Consider the following 21,000-nt stretch of genomic DNA (forward strand, 5'->3'; position numbering starts at 1 on the left):
CAATGTGGAATGTTTTTGTATAAATCAAAACTTTCTTTATTTGTTATAAATATAATGCTATATTGCTTGCTGATATGATATATTAGAGTGTTTGTTCAGTTGCAGAGGTGTCTGCGTCTCTCCAGCTCTTTAATAAATGGTAGGTCAATCTTCAGCCAATTTGGAAAGTAGGCCTACCCATTTATCAGAGCTCTCAAATGTGTCTTCTCCTATAGCTCTGGTCCATTTATGATGAATTGAACATGGTGGACCCTATTGTAAACAAGTCACAAGTGTAATGCTTTATGGGGTCGTCCATAAATGTACTGTAATTCTCCAAACTGTTAAATACTTCAATCAATCAATCAAGCCCTAATGCCGGTTGTATTGCTAGTCTGCTCCTTAATCTCATCACTCCCAAATTCACTTGTTTATGCAGTGTCATCCTGGGTGAGTTCTCGCTTCTGAATGGATACAGTTTGTTTCCTGACCTGAAAATGTTTAATCTGGAGAGTTACTGCACAAACACTCAGGGGAGGGGTCTTCAACGTTTTTTACCCCTTGCCCTTAGTTGAGAGAGAGATGAAGCAAGGACCCCCACTACGTAAATTGTATAAAATTCTGTTGCAGATTACACTTTTTCATAGATGTCATTGTTTGACTGCACCATCATCAGTGTTGTGTAAATTATTATTATTAGTTTTTTGTCAATAATGACTATATTCAGACCATTCATTTAACCATTTAAACCCGAGCAATACTCACTAAACTTGGCTCGGTATACTTGGTCTACTCTTTTTCCCTCCACCATCTCTTCACAGAAAATAGCAAATCTACAAGCTCACAACGCATGTGCAACACAATGCTTTGTGAGCTTGTAGATCTGCTATTTTCAGCAAATGCTAGGGTTCAAGTGGCTTGTGTGTGTGTGTGTGTTTATATAGAAGCCCCCTGATATATAGCCTACCAATGAGTAGGCCTAGTGACCTACTATCAGAATATATAAAGCAATTTAACACATTTATATCACTTACCCTAACTTTAAACGGCTTTGAATTGTTCTTTTGCTCATTCCCTGCAGACTTCATTAATTCATTAAATTTTAGCTAGAACTCTTTGGACAATATCTAAATAAAAAGAAAAATCTTATTTATGTGGTGTTCTTTCCAGAATGTTTATTTTTAAATGACAGAAACCTGCAGGATGCCACAATCATCTCTAGGTCTAGCTGCTGTTCTGCAGAGTCATCAGAATAAGACATAGGCCTATTTCTATTTAAGATGGAAACATATTGACCGTGTAGGCCTACACAAATAATCATCAAACGTTTCCTCTTGAATTCATAAGCAAATCAAAACCAGGATGACAATCGACAAATCAGAAATCCTTGTCCCAGTTTGTCTCCAGTTCTGGTAGGCCTTCTACATCTTCAGTATAGTGACTAGGTGGTGTGCCCCTTTCCATGCATTGGTTGAACTGAAAGACAATATAGGCTACATAACATGAGCATTTAAACCAGGCAGTCAAAAAACTATGTGCACATAGATAGAGGCAACACCACAAAACAGATGTGGAGGAGTCTTACTTTGGGAATGACGGGTGGGCTCAGAGTGCCTTTGCAAAGCCCTTCCCAGTTGAATCCTTCAAACCACCTAAATGAAACAACATCAAACAGTATTAGGCCAGTTAACACAGGCCTGATGCAATATTCTTCCCCAGCACAATCCTTGATCTTACTTGTGCTTTTGAATGTCCTTGGCCCCATTTCTCCTACGCCCCTGCAGTCTCTCAGGGGGGTTGTTCCTTGAGCCCAGGAAGAGAGCAAACATGAGCCCACCTCACATGGTTAATGACTGAATAAGAATGAAGGGTTTTAGAATTCATATTGTTGTGGAGAAGGCAGTTGTAGCTCCATCTGTTTCATTAATGTGTCACCAATTATTTTTGTGTATTTCCTTCTTTGTGTGTGTGTGTGTGTGTGTGTGTGTGTGTGTGTGTGTGTGTGTGTGTGTGTGTGTGTGTGTGTGTGTGTGTGTGTGTGTGTGTGTGTGTGTGTGTGTGTGTGTGTGTGTGTGTGTGTGTGTGTGTGTGTGTGTGTGTGTGTGCGTGTGTGCGCGCACGCGCGCGCACTATATAAATATAAATTCACCATTTTGCCTAGAATTCATGTTTAATCTGCTTAGTCCAATCTCACGCTTGTACGTCGCTCTAGATAAGTGTCTGTTAAATGCCTAAACGGTAAATTGTAATTGTACAATTCTGTAAATGTAAATTCTACAACATCTCCAAACTATCCTTCTGCATGCACTAATGTACATTAGTGAGTTACGGATTGCCCCTGATTGAAATGACAAATCAGTGGTTCTCAAACATTTTTATTTCAAGGACCTCCAGTTTGATGTTTTTACCCAATCTTTTTTGATTGATTGATTGAAATATTTATTAACAGTTTGCAGAATTACAGTACATTTCAAGCACAACTCAATACAAAGACTGTTAACTGAGTGGACGACCCAATAAAGCATTACACTTGTTTACAAGAGGGTCCACCTTGTTCAATTCATCAAAACATTTAGAGACGTACAAATATACACTTTTATATAGCCAAAGAACAGAACAGGAATTCATCATAAAGGATGTAAACTCCTCAGTGATTCATTCTGAGTGTAATGGTTCCATTTGTACACTCTGGGGGACCAGGGGGGTCCCCGGACCCCACCTTGAGAACCACTGAATTACATGATCCTGAATACTTGTGCCTCTCCCATCATGTGGGATAGGCAGTGGTTGGAGCAGTGGTCTTGGGGACATGCTGTAAGCCCACACTTTTCTGACTTGAGAGCCACTTTAAAAATTGCCAGCTCAACGAGATCTACCCATCAAAAAATGTTTGACCCCACCATTGCTGAAATAGTGAAATTTGTTCAAAATGTACCTGAGGGGCTTTGGAATAGTTAGACATGAGACAAGCACACTTGGAATGGGAAACAGAGGGAAATTTTGAATTGGTAGGTTTCTTTTTTTGTATTATAACTTTGTAATGCTGACATTTGTGTACAACATGTTCGTCGACTACCGTTTTACAATGAGGAAAACTGAATAAAAACAAAATAAAAACTAAGCCATGATGACTAAAACTGAGACTAAATATACTCACAATTTCGTCTACAAATAAAAACTAGACTAAAATGTCAGGGAGGGACTAGTGGACAAGAGGTCCAGTAATTTTACACTTAGTTGCATGCTGAAATTGCACCGTGTACAACACTGGAGCTGACACGCCCTTATAGATGTCAATCAATCAAGTCACCTTAATTCAAGTGGCACATGCGAAACAGTTTATTTTTAAATTTAAATTAAATATATTTGTAGGACCATGCCATGTGATCTACCTGCACAGCCTTTGTGATTTTGGGCACCCCGGCTGTAAGTAGTCCAGGGTGGAGTAAGTCAGTATCTACAGCAGGGATTCCCAAACTGTGGTGAGTGCACCCCCTGTGGTGCGCGAGCGCCTTCTAGGAGGTGCATGAAATTAAAAGGCTTTATTTTAAATGAACATTATGCCAATATAAGGCAAGTATGCAGAATAGATGCCATATTCAGGTCCATGCATACAGTATATGTGGATATGCACATATGTGGATATAGGAAAGATATGTCTCTATAGCTTATGGTGGACTATTTCACTATAGGTCGGGGGGTAACAGGGGGTAATGGGGCCAAAAACGTTTGGGAACTGCTGATCTACAGTATGGAGGTTTTGACAGCTAAATTGAAGAATGTTCAGTGTATTGCTGTATTGCCTTTGCCAACTATTGATGCTTTAAATGGAATGGAATGACACAATTAAGGTTGAACTTGAGAAAAGGACATTGGAAATTGATTAAGAACTGGCTCTAGAAAAAACAATATGCCACTGAGCGAGCTAGAATAATTTGCTGTCAGGCTTTATCAGAGAGAGTAGGTTATTCTATTTTTTTAATTTGATTACAACCAAAACACCACAGAGTTCTTTAAGTACTTCCATTGCACATTGAATGCTTTAGCAGTCACTGATACAGTATGTACAGTATGGTATATCATTTCAGGCTTTTTGTTTGTCTGTTTGTTTTACTCACTACCTCAGTGAGTAAAATAACCCACAAATAAAAACCCTGAAATGGAGTGGCACCATTGCCGCCCTATAGCAGAATTTCTTCATAGTTGTTTTAGATAACCTGTGTTTTTATAATAAAGAAGAAAGACAAGCTTTCACATTTCTTTAGGTTATAAATACTGTACCACATATTACATATGATTTTACAACAGATTGACAATTATTCCATGAATTGTTTGATTGGATGTGTTTTTTGTGTAAGCCACACCTGCACAGCTTCTTGATGAGGCTGGAGGCACTTTTGCTGATGGCCTCAGGGAAGTTGACCTGGTCAATGCCATGAATGGTGGCAGCAAATATCCTCATTGGATCAGAGCCGATAAATGGAAGGCTAGAGAATGGGGGAAACGGGACATGTATCATCAGTTCTCATAAAGAGAGAAATAAAATACAATTACAAAGTACTTAATAATACTGTAATAAAAAAATCAAATCTCAAATCCTACCTTCCAGTCAGCAGTTCAAACATGAAGATGCCTAGTGACCAGAGATCTGTAGACATGCTGTGGCCCTTGTTCAGGATGACCTCAGGGGCCATATAGCCTGGTGTACCACAGAACGTCCAAGTTTTCTTACCCACACTGATTTTCTTTGAACATCCAGGTCCCATCTATAAAAGGCAGGAGGGGGCAGTAGAGTTTAAATTAGCATAAACAATTAGAAATCAGTAGATTCCCATTACACAAATAATGCAGTAAATTCCCATTTCCCAATGATATAATGCATTTGAAGAGTAGTTTTTTTTCTTTTACTAATTTAGCGTATCCATGTTGGTCCATAAGCACATTCTCAGGCTTCAGGTCTCTATAGATAATGCCACAATGGTGAAGGAAGTTCAGCGCCTCAACAACACAAGCAGTGTAGAACCTCGTGCTGCAGTCATCAAAGGATCCCCTGAGAAAAGACAGCAACATATTTCTGAATTAAGTAAATGTTTGATGACATGGAGATGGAAGTGAAGAATCTATGAAACGATGACTACCTTTCTTTCAGCAAACTCCAAAGATCCCCACCAGCACAGACTTCTGTTAACATGTACAGGTGCTTGGTATCTCTAAAGGTTTGGTGCAGCCTGGGGTCAATTAAAGATGAAGATGACCTATTAAAGTAAATTCTTAATGCCACAAACCTCCAATCGAGTCACCTCTTCAATCAGAATTAAGGTCAAATGATTATATTGTAATAATTAATCATATTAATCATTATTTTTAACGATTAATTATTAATTTTTGTCTCCACCAGGCCGAAGGCATGGGGAGAGAGTATGTTTTGCACTCCATCCGTGTGTCCGTGTGTGTGTCCGTGTGTCCGTCTGTTACCAGCTAATCTCCGGCACCATTAACCCGGTCCATGCCAAATTTTGCACACACACTCCCTGGATGCCAACAATGAAACTCTCTCCCAATTTTCCAGAACGGCCTGTTATAGCGCCACCAGGAGGCTGACTTTTGAAAAACACATTTTTGGATATTACTGCTCTAGATTCTGTCCAAAAATCCCACAAATCGTTACACACTATCTGTTGTTTGCAGGATTGGCCCGTTTTGAACAAAATCATGAACGCAGCGTGCAATTTACGTGAAATCTTTCACAGACTTTCCTACTAGGCTGAGGAATATATCCCACCCTTTTCACATTGGCCTGTTATAGCGCCACCAACAGGTGGAGTTTTGCAAAACACATTTTTGGAACAAAATGTCTCAAATCATCCAATTGCCATCCAAGGCGTAAGAAGTAATGGCACCCTTTTCACATTGGCCTATTACAGCACCACCAGGAGGCCACAACCTGACCTGTCCTGGTGGAGACCTGTGCCCCGAGGGGCACTTTATCTAGTTGTATATTATTTTGTATGGTATCTTCCATGCAAAAAATATAGAGCTGAAATGTCTTCACAATATTGAGAATAGTGAACATAATATTAAATTCAATGGTATTAGAATATAAAATAAAGAAGCAGAGGAAGATGTTTCTTGTTTGGTGCACACCTGACTATGAATGGACTGTATGCCTCCATAAAGATGTCTCTCGCTCTCAGAATGTGCTCTTGTTGACGACTGTTAACAATGAGTCTCTTGCTAAGCACCCTCATAGCAAAAGAACACTTGACATTGGTCTTCAGTTGCACCTGGAGATAGAAATCAATAGATTGCATTATAGAAACATAGAATCCTGCAAAGAGTGCACCACAGGGAATTTTAGGTGGTCTGTAAATTACCCTCTACAAGGGCAGAACTTACAAGGTCTATGTGACCAAGCTCATCTTCTCCAAGATTAGAAACAATCTGGAAATCACTCAGGGTCATGTTTGACAGGAGAGTAGCATTCTCATTGGACCTACAAATAGACAAAGTGAAGTCTGATTTTTTCTTTGGCAACATAAACATTATGTTCAACTGATTTCCGTAAACTCATTATACAGAGATTCAATTAATTTCTGCAAATGCAGCAATGCTCTATACTTATTGCTGTGTTGCATATCGTTGTTCCCATCCGCCAAAACACCAATGATGTTTTTGAAAGCCCTGCAAAATGTTAACATACCTTCACTTCAGAATATGCTTCAGGTCTCTGATTATACTAATACATTCATAATAACACTTAAAATGTAACCAACATAAATAAATCAGCATTTTTTCCCCTATGCTGGCAGTTTTTCCACTCCTATTCATTTACTTACTCTCTGTTTATGACCAAGCAGGTGACATCGCCAGCAGCAATCACATTCACAGTCCGCACGTCATGTCTGTACATAGAGAGAAAACGATAAGCTTGCAAATCTGGGAACATAACATGCTATTATAGGTTACTAATATCTCCCTTTGTTTTAAACGGAAATCGGAAATTATGAACCAGACACCTTTGGAATTGTGCCCGCTTTTATTTCAATTGTGGAGAAAATTATGAAGAAGGTGGTATACAAAATACTATCATGCAATGACTGGATATGAAATTGCAATCAGCACAAAAGAAGCACATTTTTATATTGTGCGCTGTTTGGGTTATGCTAAGAGGTCAGTTGTTTTCAGTTCCTGTTAACAACCATGCTTGACCTTTTCTACCCAAATCTATTTCAAGATCAAATATTTCATCCTTACCCCCACAAGGCTTTTTCTCCAAACCACTGGCCCTCTGAGAGCCTACAAAGGATGACAGGCTCTTCAAAGCCCTGCTTCTTCTCTGTCACTTTCACCTAAGGAAGAGGAAGAATGACAGAGTTCTACTTTCAATAGCACTGAAATCAGTTATCACCAGTTAGATGTTGAATTCCTATTTTGTTCTCCTCTTTCTGAAGCCTTTTTCTGAAAGATCCATTCATTCTGAGCTTCAGGCATATAAAATCCTACAGTACAGTACCTGACCTTCACAGATGATGTAAAAGGTGTCCCCTGTTTCCCCTTGACGAATTATGTAATCACCTTCAGTATAGTAAGTCTGTGAAACAGATGGATGATATTGATGTTGTTTTTTTTATACAAAACAAAGTCACCCCTTCTGTTTAGCCTATAGAAGGAGGTCTAGAATTTAGGGTCATGTGATCAGTGTCATAGGGAAGGTGTACTCTTTGGCCTGCAGACACACGTAAACACAGGACTTTATTATTTCCAACAACTATGGTATATTAAAACAGTTCTACTGCATAACCCGTTTTACACGCTATTTAATCCATGTTTTGCTGCTGCTTAATAAGCTAAACCCGCTATTGTGTTTTAATTTGTCGCGGACGAGGCCGTCGCGTTATGATGACGAAACCGTAAATCGACCATGCATTAATTTAAAGCCCTCAAAGTGTTAATGGCATAGTTCAATGTTGAAGGTAATCCCCTTTAAAGACAACTTTGTTTTGTTTTTCAACCAAGGTTCATGTTTTAGGTTGTTATTAGAGAAAGTAAAAGATGAGTGTTAAACTTTTTTCATTTGCTGCTTTCTTCCGTTTTAGCGATTTTAGCTATTATTGACAGGGGGTGGGGGCATACGAACAGGTGGCTAAATATGTCAGCCAAATTTTACGGCGATTTCATTTACTAGAGTCCTACTAGACCCCAGGAAATTACATCTAGCCACAAAAGATCACGGGATAAGCGGGTGGAATGTGAAGGGGGATGCCATACTGTGTGTCGTAGGCTCAATATGTCAGTCACTTCCCCCTTCACATTCAGTAGACCAAGTGATCTTTTGTGGCCAGATGTAATTTCCTGGGGTCTAGTAGAACTACTGTATAGTAAATAATGATAAAGAAATCGCTGTAACATTTTGTCAAAAAATACATATTTAGCCCCATGTTCGAATGGCCATGCCCCCCCGTCACAAATTGCTAAAACGAAAGAAAGCAGCAAAAACATTTTTTAACACTCATCTTTTACTTTCTAACCTTGGTTGAAAGAAACCAAAGCTGTACTTTAAGTCAAATACTTGATGTAACACACATTCATGACATATTCAACATTAAATTCAGTAGGTAGGTCCCGATCAAATCACTCGAAACATGTTATACAACTAAGATTGGAGTAGAATTGTGATTCTATTTGGTGAATGTGACCTGGTTACAGGATGTGGTAACCATGCACAAATTATTAATACAGTAACCAGGTATTCAATAGAGAATTTGTACCTTTTCCATAACACCAGACATGCTCATGATGACATCGTCTGGCAATGCCTGAAGGAAGGGAACGCTGTGATACAAGGAAGAAGTTTTACTTTATTATTACTTGCGCGAGCAGAGCATGCGCAAGTAGGATACTGTTTTCGGCTGCGTATGTCGTTGACACCCTCGGTCAATCAGGGCGCTGCGTGCGTATGTCGGTGACACCCTCGGCCAGTCAAGGATTGTGAATTTTTGGTGGTCCCCTCAGCCAATCAGGGATTGTGAATTGGTTTTGACTGGACAATAGAACTTCTTTGCAACAAATCGTAATTTGTGGAAAGTTAATTAGGAGTAAGAACACCTTAATTCTCTAAAGTTTTTTTTAACAGTTGTTATAGGAAAGGAAATTTGTTTTCGATTGGTGTAAGTTTCATTTTAAATGTTTGTTTATGGGTTTCATCTTTATTTGTTATATTTTATAGAGGGAGGGACAGTAAGTTGACAAGAGTCAGAGATAAGTTGCGCGCTCTGCTCGCGCACAAGTAGGCCATTCATGGCCAACTTGTGTGCAAAGCGCAAGTTAGCAGCTCGACAGAGTGCATTTCTATAGTTTTCTTTATTTTTCCACAACACTCAGATGGATGAGCATGTTCATACAGCTGTAAAACATACTGTGTCACTGAAATGCTCACATAATGGAAATGTACCCACACAACAGAGGGTTCAACAATCTGGAGACAGCGGTAAACTGACTGACTAACAATGTGATACCTCAATTGTCAATGCTTGAATACAAATCAGCCTTGTGGCTCGGCTCTAGCTTGTCAAATCGAATGCATGTCTCCAGTGCTCACCTGCTAAGGAGCTTCATGGAAAGAGATAGGGTGTTGAGATATGTCTGCATAAGTACAGTCTGGAAGGTCCTGCGTTCAATAACCCACAGTTTACAGTCTGTTGGTGCTGCAGAGAAAAATAAGAGTAGAGGAAATGTAATCAAATTCAATCAAAAATATTGACATCAAGCTCAGACAGAAATCCTTGAGAGCATTCAACATGATGAATGTATTTTGTGGGGGCGTAGAGCACAGTGGTTCCAATGTTGAAACACAACAAAATTCTAGACTGTATTTCGTTGTCATTTCCCTGGTGATAATTCCCTGGATGATAGTGGACACTGTAGGTTAAGTTGAAAGTCGGGTATGGAGGTTAAACTCAATATTTCCCTCATGCTAGAGCTAATTTGCCTTTTAATTTAAATCTAATTTACCAATCTGTCACATCCTTATTTTCCAATAATTAATCTCAAAAGAGTGTCATGAATTCATAATTACCCAGATTCATGGGGCTTCCTGCAAATGAAATAGTCTGTTCTCTGGTCTAGTTAGATCTGACAACCCCTATTATAGAGCAGTGACATCCCAATATTTCTATTGTGAATGGAACACATACATGTCAATGTTTTATTTGTTTTGTCAAATGCTTCTTATCTGTCGTTCGTTCAGTCGTTCAATAAGGACAGCATGATAGAATTCAATAACAGATGCCTTTTATTTTCATTTGAACATGGTGCAAAATCTTGTTATAAACCCACAGTAGAAGTCAGCCCTGTTTTCACCTGAACCTTTATTGCTGTCTCTCTGATTCAGACCATGGGAGAAATAACCTTATTGATGCTCTCTGATGGTAACAAATGAAAAAAAGTAATTTCAGGTCACGGAGGAGATAAGGCAACAGCGCCCATGAACACAAACCAGGGAAAGAGAAGCCACTGAGAGAAAACAGAAAAGGAACAAAAGCAAAAAGGGGTCATTGATGCGACTTGAAAGCTGCAATGGAAGGAGAGCATTCTGTGCGTGCGTCTCTCTCTCTCTCTGTGTGTGTGTGTGTGTGTGTGTGTGTGTGTGTGTGTGTGTGTGTGTGTGTGTGTGTGTGTGTGTGTGTGTGTGTGTGTGTGTGTGTGTGTGTGTGTGTGTGTGTGTGTGTGTGTGTGTGTGTGTGTGTGTGTGTGTGTGTGTGTGTGTGTGTGTGTGTGTGTGTGTGTCAGGATAAGGCAGGAACAGATTTTTCAATCTGTACTGATCCGGTCCATTTCCACAGCCTATTTATTTGCGAAATCGGGTCAGGTGTGAGTAGCAGTGGCTGGGAGACATGCTTTCCCAGCGGACTCTGAGATCAGATGCTGGAGGGAGACAATAGCACAATTTCTATTTTCTAAGGAACTATGTCTTTCTCTTGACATTTTGTTGGATAAGTCATGGTCTAACCATGAGTGAAGACTTTAGTCTCTGGATCTCAGTGAGACATCTGAATCTGTGATGTCTAAGATAAGATCTGAACAAGTATTTTGATTTGAAATTCAGCTGATGTCTTAAATCTGAGACTGCAGTTCTACTACCATGATAATCTCATGAACAAGAATTATTTATATCATATGAATGCCAACTCAATCTGACCACATCAGAATAAACCACGTATTACAAGGTGACAAATATACGTATTTCCGCTGCACTTATATAATCTGCCAGACAATAATAAAATTCAGTTTTCAAGATACCTGATACATTGCACAGAGAGGTGGCGTTATACAAGAGTGCCAGCTCTCCAAACATGTTTCCCGGTTCGATTGTGACTGGCTTCTGGCCGTCTTTCGTCATTTCCAACTTCCCATCTGCAAAGAACACAAATAATCAGTCAAGCACATGTCAAAAAAATGTGACATGTAGATTCAATTAGACCATGTATGTGTATGCTTGCAGTTCTGCTTATTGCGACTGTAGGTCGCATTTACTATGAAAACCTGAATTTCTGTGTGTCACGTCACACCTCCATATATGGTCACGTCTTGTGACATCACGCCTCCATCTCCAATTATGGAGCTGACCTGTTCTGACATTCCATATGTTGATCCCACCCCACCCGTCTTCGATGTCTCACTTTTGACTGATAACTGTCCACCCCAAAGTGAAAACTAGAGTTCTCAACAGGCCCGAAAGCTGGGCCCTCATCAAACCCTGTACACTCAAGACACTGCCCCCGCTGCCACCCTTAGATCTCCAAATATGCCTGGAGTTGACCTGTTCTGACATTCCATATGTTGATCTGACCTCATGAAACCCTGTACACTCAAGATACAGCCAGACCTAATCAAACCCTGTATACTCAAGACACTGCCCCCGCTGCCACCCTTAGATCTCCATATATGGAGCTGACCTGTTCTGACATTCCTTATGTTGATCTGACCTCATCAAACCCTGTGCACTCAAGACACGCTCCATATATGGCCACTTGGCCAGACCTCATCAAACCCTGTACATTCAAGACACTGCCCTCGCTGCCACCCTTAGATCTCCATATATGGAGCTGACCTGTACTAACATTTCTTATGTTGATCTGACCTCATCAAACCCTGTACACTCAAGACACGCTCCATATATGACCAGTACAAAATTCATTCCATATGTTGATCTGACCAAAGCGCCAGTGCTCGCCCAGCAGTCTGCCGCCACCCAAGCGGATGCGAGGGCGAGGTCGCGGTCGCTTCTCGCCCTCAGGGTGTCTTACTGGTGTATACTGTACATGATTCTGTCAGACTCCTTGTGCCTTGCTTGTGTGACCAGACCACACATGTTGAGAGATACTGTTAAATGTATTCACTTTTGAGAACCTTCACCCAGATACAGTAGCAAGGAAGCAGCTGAAAAGATACGCTTGGGTCTGAAAAAGTGTTAATGGAGTCTACACTATCATAACTGTTGGCTGCAAATCAAAGTAATCACATATGCAATATAACTAAATTATCACTGTGCTGTTCCAATGTCATAATGTTCTACTGTTCTATGAATTGTCTGATGAATTTATCTCATGCTTTATTGAAATGTCTCTAGTATAAAGTATAGGAAATTATTTATTTACCATCTAAGACGTATGCATGAGCTCCAATGGATCCTTCTTGAATAACACAACAACCTTGGCTGACGGTGGTGGAATGAATACAGTCCACCAGAGCTCTGGTTTGCCCACCAGTAAGGTTCTTCAAGAAGACACTCTTTAGAAATGATGCCTGAATCAGCTTCTGTGACCTGGGAGTGGAACGGTTATGATCATTGTTTTAATTGTCGTGCATTAAGGCCTTCACAGAAGCGCTCTGTGAAGGCCTTATGTGCCACAAGGCACAAAGTGGATAACAGGTAACAAATAATCCAAGGTTTTGAGTGAAGTCGCATACTGTAGATGTATAGTTTGTAGAATTATTTGTTGGATCTTGGGTTAAGCTTAAGCCTTGAGAACTTGTTTAATGCATTTTTCAGGCAGAGCAATAGTATATGCTTTCTTACTCTGGACTTTTGTCACAGCCTGTGTGTGACTGTGAAATGGCTGCGAGCCTTGCGAGGATCTTATGGTCCACAGTAAAGGGTTCTGAAATGATGGTCTTCCTTTTCTCTCTCTCTTCCCTCTCTTCCCCCTGGGCAGAGCACCCTGTCAAGAATAGGCCTTTAGTTTTATTTCGGCCTATAGAACTTAACTCATTGCTAAAATCGTACGGGACAACAGTACCTATCTAACATTTGCCTGTATATTAATCCAGACCAGTCCATAGTCACTGTCAGTACCTGGGGTGGTCACCGTGGGTGCTGGGAGTGCAATGGTGGTCCTGTGACGATCCAGTTCTCCCTGAAGTCTTCGGATGAGTTCATCCTTAGTATCCAACTCCAGCTCTAATTCGTCTATGAGAGTGTCCCGCTGGCGAAGTTCTTCAACTTTCAACTGCAGAGCAAACTGTAGGTCTCGAAGTGTGCCCATTACATCTAGATCTAGGCCACTTGACACAAATTTATGAGCAACACACACACACACACACACACACACACACACACACACACACACACACACACACACACACACACCCACCCCACACACACACACACACACACACACACACACACACACACACACACACACACACACACACACACACACACACACACACACACACACACACACACACACACACACACACACACGATGTATGGATCTGTGCGAGGAAAAAAAGTGTTTTGCAAAAATCGGCCTGATGGTGGCGCTATAACAGGCAGATGCGAAAGATGTAGGGTAAAGGTTTTTCCTTGGCCTCTAGGCAGTGCGCATACAAAGTTGTACACAGAGCGGTGCAGTTATAGGTAAAAACAGGAATTGGCCACCATGACATCAATTTCATCATGCTTTATCTAGCATGTGATGTGTCAAACTAGGGGGTTTTCATGATGCTGAATCCATTCCAAGCATTAGTTTTGCAAAAAACATTGCTGACATCATCAATTTGTTTGATTGATTGATTGATTGAAAAATGTATTAAGTTTGCAGAATTACAGTACATTTCAAGCACAAACTCAATACAAAGGCTGTTAACTGTGAGTGGACGACCCAATTAAGCATTACACTTGTTTCCAATAGGGTCCACCATGTTCAAATCATCAAAAACATTTAGAGACGTACAAATAGACACTTCTATATAGACATGATGACGGCATTGGCCGTTTTAAGCCCAATGAGTGTTTTTTTTGCTAAACTAATACTTGGAATGGATTCAGCATCATGAAAACCCCCTAGTTTGACACATCACATGCTACATAAAACATGATGAAATTTTGAATATTTTGCCTTCTATAGGTTGTAATTGGTATGGTCACATATTATGCCAATTATGAAAATTGCTCAACATATGCAAGTTAGCATCCAGCAGTTTATACATGCTGGGGACCCATACTAAACATTTTTAACATAAAACCTTGGTGTACTCAACATGTCCGGGTTCACATGGGGCTCTATGGGCTGGCTACTAGACTAATAGCCTATAGCCTATACTTTGTTGTTTGTCATACCTTACTTTGTCTAACTTACTATTTGTTTATTATTTTAGGTGAGAATAACCATGTATAAGCCCTTCATGGGTTTCTTTTCTCACCTGCACCTTTTACCTTTTTGTAGGCTACTGTTTTTATTGTGTCAATAACAAATATATAAAATAAAAAAGCTTATAGGATATAGTCTGCCTCTGCATAAAGCGCAAACTTTAAGTCCTTGGATTGCAACTGAAAACGATCCAGCCATATAGATCATGTCATAGGGAGAATTTAACACTTTATGAAATAATTCACCAACGCAACGCACGGTATCCGAATCTTTTATATTGGCTATCACACCACCATTGCTTATACAATACGGTATTGTAGGCTAGTCTACTATGATAGTAGCTTAGAAGTAGACTATACCTATTGTAGCCTATACATGCATAACTTAACATGTCCTCTTATTGTATACCTTATACAGTAGTTATAGCCTATACCTATCATTCCCACGCACATGCGCCTACACACTACGCTGCATGCCCACATAAACCTATATTATTTTCCAAACAAATTACGTAGGCTATAATTATTAGCCTATTATAAGATTATTGTTATTATGTTAGTATAGGCTACTATAGCTATACAATTATTGTTATTAGGCTATATGTTTTTAAAACAAATAACATTCGGTTTTGTCTGCACTTTGCGCTAAACTCACATAAAACAACGTGAAATGTTCTGGGAAAGGTGCACTTACCGCACAAACCGCAAGAGATATGCGTGACTGCGTCGACGACACTTTACAGTTTTATAAACACTTCTCTCATTGAGGGGTGCTGGACAGCTCCGCAGCTCGCTCGACAGATGGACAGGTGTGTAGAGTAGGATACTCTTCTCTGCTGCTTGTATTGCTGGGCTGTAGTAGCCTACTACTGGGCAGTGTGGGCAGTATGTATAGGCGTGAATCACGGCTGCAATTCGGAACTGGCCCCGTAAAATCTGAATCCCCCACCCACCCCTTTTCCCCTATAGGCCTACCTACGTGTTTTTGTTTTGTTTTTTACCCTTTTACCTCCTTTTATGATGATTTCCTGTTTTTGGCTAGGCTACGTCTCTAAATGTTCTGATTAATTGAAAATGGTGAAACAAGTGTAATGCTTTAGCCTATGGTGTGTCCAAAGTTAACAGTTTCTGTATTGAGTGCTTGAAATGTAGGCTACTGTAATTCTGCAAACTGTTAATATACTTAAATCAATCAATCAATCAATCAATCAAACCAAGATAACAGTTTCTTAATGCATCAATTATAAAACTTAACCTGACTGACAGGAATCACAGATTCGAGCATGCTGTTGCATGGTCAGAAACCTTGTAGCCTATATGCTATATCTCCACATTTAAACTTTTTATATATTTTAGTTTCCCCCAAATTATAGAATACCCTATATACTTCGTCGACGGTAAGACGAAATAGCCAGCTGCTTCGCAAGGCATTTGCTATTTCTTTATTTTGTATGTTTTTGAGACATTTTTTTCGTTAACTTGGTTAAGTGTGTCTGTGGGATTTATACAGGCATGGGAGGCAACAGGCATAAATAAGCCTTAAATGAAAAATAGGCATATTAACAAGAGCTTTTTTGGGACTACAATTATCTACATTGCTGGATCCATTTGAACAAACGTTCTTATTCTCAATTTCCTGTATGAAGTAACGGTTTTGTATAAGGTTTCCACCCAACAGCAATAGAATGCAGAGCATATGGCATGCCATAGCAGAGATCTGCTTCAAGGAGGAAAAAAAGAATAATAGGAAAAAATATTGACCTGAACGAAGTTTTTGATTGATTGATTGAAATATTTATTAACAGTTTGCAGAATTACAGTAGCCTACATTTCAAGCACAAACTCAATACAAAGGCTGTTAATTGTGAGTGGACGACCCAATTAAGCATTACATTTGTTTACAAGAGGGTCCACCATGTTCAATTCATCAAAACATTTAGAGACGTACAAATAGACACTTCTATATAGACAAAGAACAGAACAGGAATTCATCATAATGGAGGTAAAAAGGGAAAAGAAACATATACAGTGAGGGAAGGGGGGGGGGGGCAGTAAGAGAAGAGTGAAAAAAGAAGAGAACGAACACTTTAACAATGTGTCCATTTTATTTCTTATCCCGAAAAAAATAAAAGTAAGAAATGCAATGTCGCACTCCCACATGTGGGTTACGCTGTTGGCAACGCCGACTGAGTGAGAATAAACCGATGCCTTAGAAGAAGATGGATCGTTGACGAGGATCTGTGAGGTTGTTGTGAAGCAGTAAACTCTTTTGGCGTGGCTTTCTCTCTCAAGACTTAAAACGTAACGTGGAGTAGTTGTCTCGCACTTAGCGAATCGCCAAAATGATTCTAACTGTAAAACCGCTTCAAGGAAAAGAATGCAATGTACAGGTGAGCACCGGGGGTACCTAGCCACTTAGCTTGTTAGCTTAGCGGTAACGTTAGCGTTTTTGTTTGTTCTACCAACCAGCTCTGCTGATAAAGGCTCGTGTATTGCTTCGTCCAAGTAAACGAAGGCTTCCTTCCTTAGGGAACAGTATAAACTATGCCTTTTGTCCGAAGATTTAGTTCGGACAACTTGATGCACTGTAACTTATGGGTCTTGGATGGCCTCACCTCTTTCCTCTAATACTGCTTCTTCATGGAGTTAGTATACTTAATTCCACAACTTAAAACTTGAGCTAGTACATTTGGCTTGCCTTGGGAAAAAAACATTGCACATTATTATTGCGACCATCCCGGGCACCCCCTGTTCATTTGTAACTACAGTGCTGGTGTGAAACGATCTTAATTGAACATATTGAATACACACTGGTTATTGGGCCTTTTCCTTGCCACCCCATTTGCCATACCCTCAACAGAAACACCACTGTGCCTAAAAGAAGCGTTAGACATTGCACTGTAGAGTTAGAGTAGGTAGTGATTACAATGTGTGACATGTATTTGTTCCAGCACAGAAGTAAGGATTTTCAAACTGCACCCTTGCACAGCTGACCCGGGTCATCTGTGCAGTTGCACTCCTATAGACAGCTGTGTGTGTCCCTGGCTGGGTCTGTCTGTCCGAGCACGAACATAGCGTTTGGTTGGTTTTTACCACCACACACACACACACACACACACACACACACACACACACACACACACACACACACACACACACACACACACACACACAAACTGTATATATGATGATTTCGGGTGTGACAGTACAGACCCCCTGTCACTTCACTCTCAACCATTTCTCAACCATTTCGGACACGGGGCGGCTCGCCGTAACCGGCCCGGCCCCCTGGGCGCATTCCTGGGGGTCTGGATGTTCCGGGGACCCCCACACGGTAACTGTCATTTCTCGACCGTTTTGGATGCGGGGCAGCTCGCCGGAACCGGGCCGGTACCCTGGGCGCGTTCCTGTGGGTCTGAAACTTCCAGGGGCCCCACAAGGAGTTGCACCACTCACTTCACACGGGTGTGATTTAAAAAAAAACACACTAGCTATTAGAGCTTGCTTGTTTGTTCAGGGGAGAAATGTAATTTTCACCTTAAGGCAGTACCACTTAGTTTTAGTAAACAAAATTAAAAATATAAATACAACCAACCACCACAATGTTATATTCTGTACACTACCATACAGATTGTACAAAATAACATTGTATCCACTATTCACAAAAAAGTTACATACCGGTAGTACAACTTTAAGATTCACCAGCAATAGGGCATCCGTCATTGCTCGTAGCCTAGCCAAAAACAGGAAATCATCATTGCTCTAATCTGATCTCAATCACTTATGCACCAAAGATATTCATATCACTTGGGCTGTCTACACATCAATTAGCCCCAGTATGTTCCCTCAGCACTACGCTCATTCTGTAGCTCCGAGATGAGGTCACACCCTGGGCCCCTCCCACCGTGGTTCAGAAACGGCGCATGTTTCCACAAGGAACGCTTCTTACCCTTTTCTGCACAATGAATCCAAAAAGTGAAGGGCCAAAAAGCTTTTACACTAAATTCAAACTTAGGATCGGCCAAGAAAAGCCAAGTTTTAGCATGTTTTTCAAGGACGTTGAAAAGCTTTAGCGCCTCCCTGGCGCCTCCCGTGGTCGAAAGTAAAATTAGATTTCCAACTGACTTCAGTTCACTCCTCGACATGCACACGCACGACTTCCTTGATAAACATGGAAGCGGCTGACTAAACAACCGCTGTAAATGCTCGTGTAACCGTTTAAACTTGTATTTTCTTGGCCGCTCCTAAGTTTGAATTAATGTAAAAGCTTTTTGGCCCTTCACTTTTTGGATTCATTGTGCAGAAAAGGGTAAAAAGCGTTCCTTGTGGAAACATGTGCCGTTTCTGAACCGCGGTGGGAGGGGCCCAGGGTGTGACCTCATCTCGGGGCTACACATCAATATAACTGTCACTTTAGTTTAAACAATGTGGGATTGCATCTGAATAGTTGCCAATGGCAACAATTCAGATGCCTCATCCTGGCATAGTTTGTGTAATGATACATGAATGAGGTTTATCTATTTGCAAGTTCCATCTTGCAAACTGGACTACTGAACCTTTATTTAAAATCAATAATTATTATATTCCTGAAAATACATCATGGCCATTGCTACTTAACATTTGCAGTGCCTGGTACACGATCAGTGGAGTTGCAGTAGTTTCCATTTAAATACCGGTCCGTAAATGTACTGTATACTTTCCACCTTTAGCCTACTTGAAGCTATATTTATTAATTGTTAATATTGAGCACATTTGCTAGTTATATTTTAATATCCGGTTTATCCGGTTTTGCTAGGGCCTCTGAATGTATGTATGTACTTACAGAAATGTGGAGCTGCAAGCCAATTTCATATTTGACAGGACAATGAATGGCAGTACATTTGACAGGGCAGGAGGGGGAAAATATCAACACTAATGATGAATACTGGTAGTGCTGACAAACATCTATAGTGTTTGATTAACATTTCATTTGATCTCAAGCATATGGGAAGGAAGCAAATGTGAAGCATGTTGGCGTCGTTGACTGGCCAATTGAATAATGATGAACTGAACTGATTTTTACATGATTGCCCAAAATTGTTTTTTCCAGTGCTCAGTGTTTTTCATCTTTCAGGTAACTGAAGATGAGAAAGTCTCAACAGTCAAAGAACTAGTCTCAGAACGTCTCAACATACCTGCAAATCAACAGCGATTGCTTTATAAAGGCAAAGCACTTGCAGGTAGATTTCCAGTGGAACTGTGGTTTCAAACCCATCTGAGAACTTTGCTCATTTGAGCCATTTAGCACATGCTCCTTATGTGTTACAAGTTTAGTCTTTGTACTTTCAGATGAACACAAATTGAGTGACTACTCTATCGGACCGGAGGCCAAGTTGAACTTGGTGGTCCGTCCAGCGGGGGAGAGGACTGGAGCTACAGGGATGGCAAGCAGCAGTAGCAGCATCCCACAAGGAGGAGTGTGGCAGACTCTCTCTACCATCCTTGCCAAACATTTTAGTCCTTCAGATGCAGCCAAAGTTCAGGAGCAACTCATCAAGGTAATCGATGAACACTGCATTCTTGCTGTGCTTCATTGCAACAAAATATTGAAATTGAGTTTAGGTTTCCAAAAATAGACTTATATAATTATTGTCATCTATATTTCCCAGTAATTTCTCCTCACATTTTCAAAGTACTGACTGATGTCTGCTTACTGTTCCTCAAGGATTATGAACGTTCACTTAGACAACTCAGTCTTGATGATATTGAGCGCCTGGCAGGACGACTACTTGATCCAGACAGTGATGGCATGGACAGCTCATACATGGATTGACGGCCTGCAACAGAGAACTCTGGTCTTAAAATTGGTGGAGGGGTGTTCAGAGGCACAGAGAAGACCTTATCTTCTTGCAGATCCGTTGTACGCTTAATGACTCGTTGCGGATATGCCGGTCCGCTGATTATATCACAAATAGGGCTTGGATAAGAAAACCTGGCCTCTTGTTGTTGTTTTTTTTTGTCCTGCCATTGCTGTTAAATAATGACATTTAGATTTGAGGATCAAATCCAATTTGAATACAAAGGACTCCTGTTTGGCTGTTGGCTTCCCCTTGATTTCTGGCTGCTCAAACTCCAAGGAGAAACTAACTTCTGCTGGAGGATATTTATTAGTTATGTTTGTGTTGGATGATGGCTGTGTGTTTTCTGTTAACTCTGTCAGAAGGTAAAGCCTGTTTTTATTCAGTATCTAACTGGTAATCATTGTATGATTTGTAAATACTGTGTTTATATAAACCATTAAAAACAATTAAAAAAAAAACCTACAATGTTTTGTGTATTTCAGAAATGTCAGAATGTTTACAAGTTAAATGTGATTTTCTTGTAAATTA

At 40.4% G+C, this 21,000-nt stretch overlaps 2 protein-coding genes across 2 annotated transcripts; one reads left to right on the forward strand and one right to left on the reverse strand.

Annotated features, from left to right (window-relative positions):
- Positions 1 to 1,159: 1,159 nt before the first annotated feature.
- On the reverse strand, positions 1,160 to 15,467 carry prkg1l (protein kinase cGMP-dependent 1, like). The gene is made up of 20 exons (XM_079516991.1): positions 15,327 to 15,467; positions 13,334 to 13,534; positions 13,058 to 13,199; positions 12,636 to 12,802; positions 11,278 to 11,391; positions 9,578 to 9,683; positions 8,748 to 8,811; positions 7,493 to 7,570; positions 7,234 to 7,328; positions 6,816 to 6,881; positions 6,533 to 6,660; positions 6,376 to 6,494; positions 6,124 to 6,263; positions 5,118 to 5,207; positions 4,888 to 5,029; positions 4,582 to 4,745; positions 4,344 to 4,466; positions 1,717 to 1,782; positions 1,565 to 1,631; positions 1,160 to 1,455 (listed from the first exon to the last, which is right to left on the reverse strand). Exons 2-20 carry the CDS (start codon positions 13,521 to 13,523, stop codon positions 1,357 to 1,359), a joined length of 2,160 nt encoding a protein of 719 aa, XP_079373117.1. The 5' UTR covers positions 13,524 to 13,534; positions 15,327 to 15,467; the 3' UTR covers positions 1,160 to 1,356.
- A 1,322-nt stretch (positions 15,468 to 16,789) lies between these two features.
- On the forward strand, positions 16,790 to 20,944 carry ubl4a (ubiquitin like 4A). Its single transcript, XM_079515794.1, has 4 exons — positions 16,790 to 17,022; positions 19,746 to 19,851; positions 19,961 to 20,169; positions 20,337 to 20,944. The coding sequence occupies exons 1-4, from the start codon at positions 16,975 to 16,977 to the stop codon at positions 20,442 to 20,444; spliced, it is 471 nt and encodes a 156-aa protein (XP_079371920.1). The 5' UTR covers positions 16,790 to 16,974; the 3' UTR covers positions 20,445 to 20,944.
- Positions 20,945 to 21,000: the final 56 nt, after the last annotated feature.

The sequence above is a fragment of the Electrona antarctica genome, assembly GCF_951216825.1.
Source record: "Electrona antarctica genome assembly, chromosome: 12".
NCBI classification, from domain to species: Eukaryota; Metazoa; Chordata; class Actinopteri; order Myctophiformes; family Myctophidae; genus Electrona; species Electrona antarctica.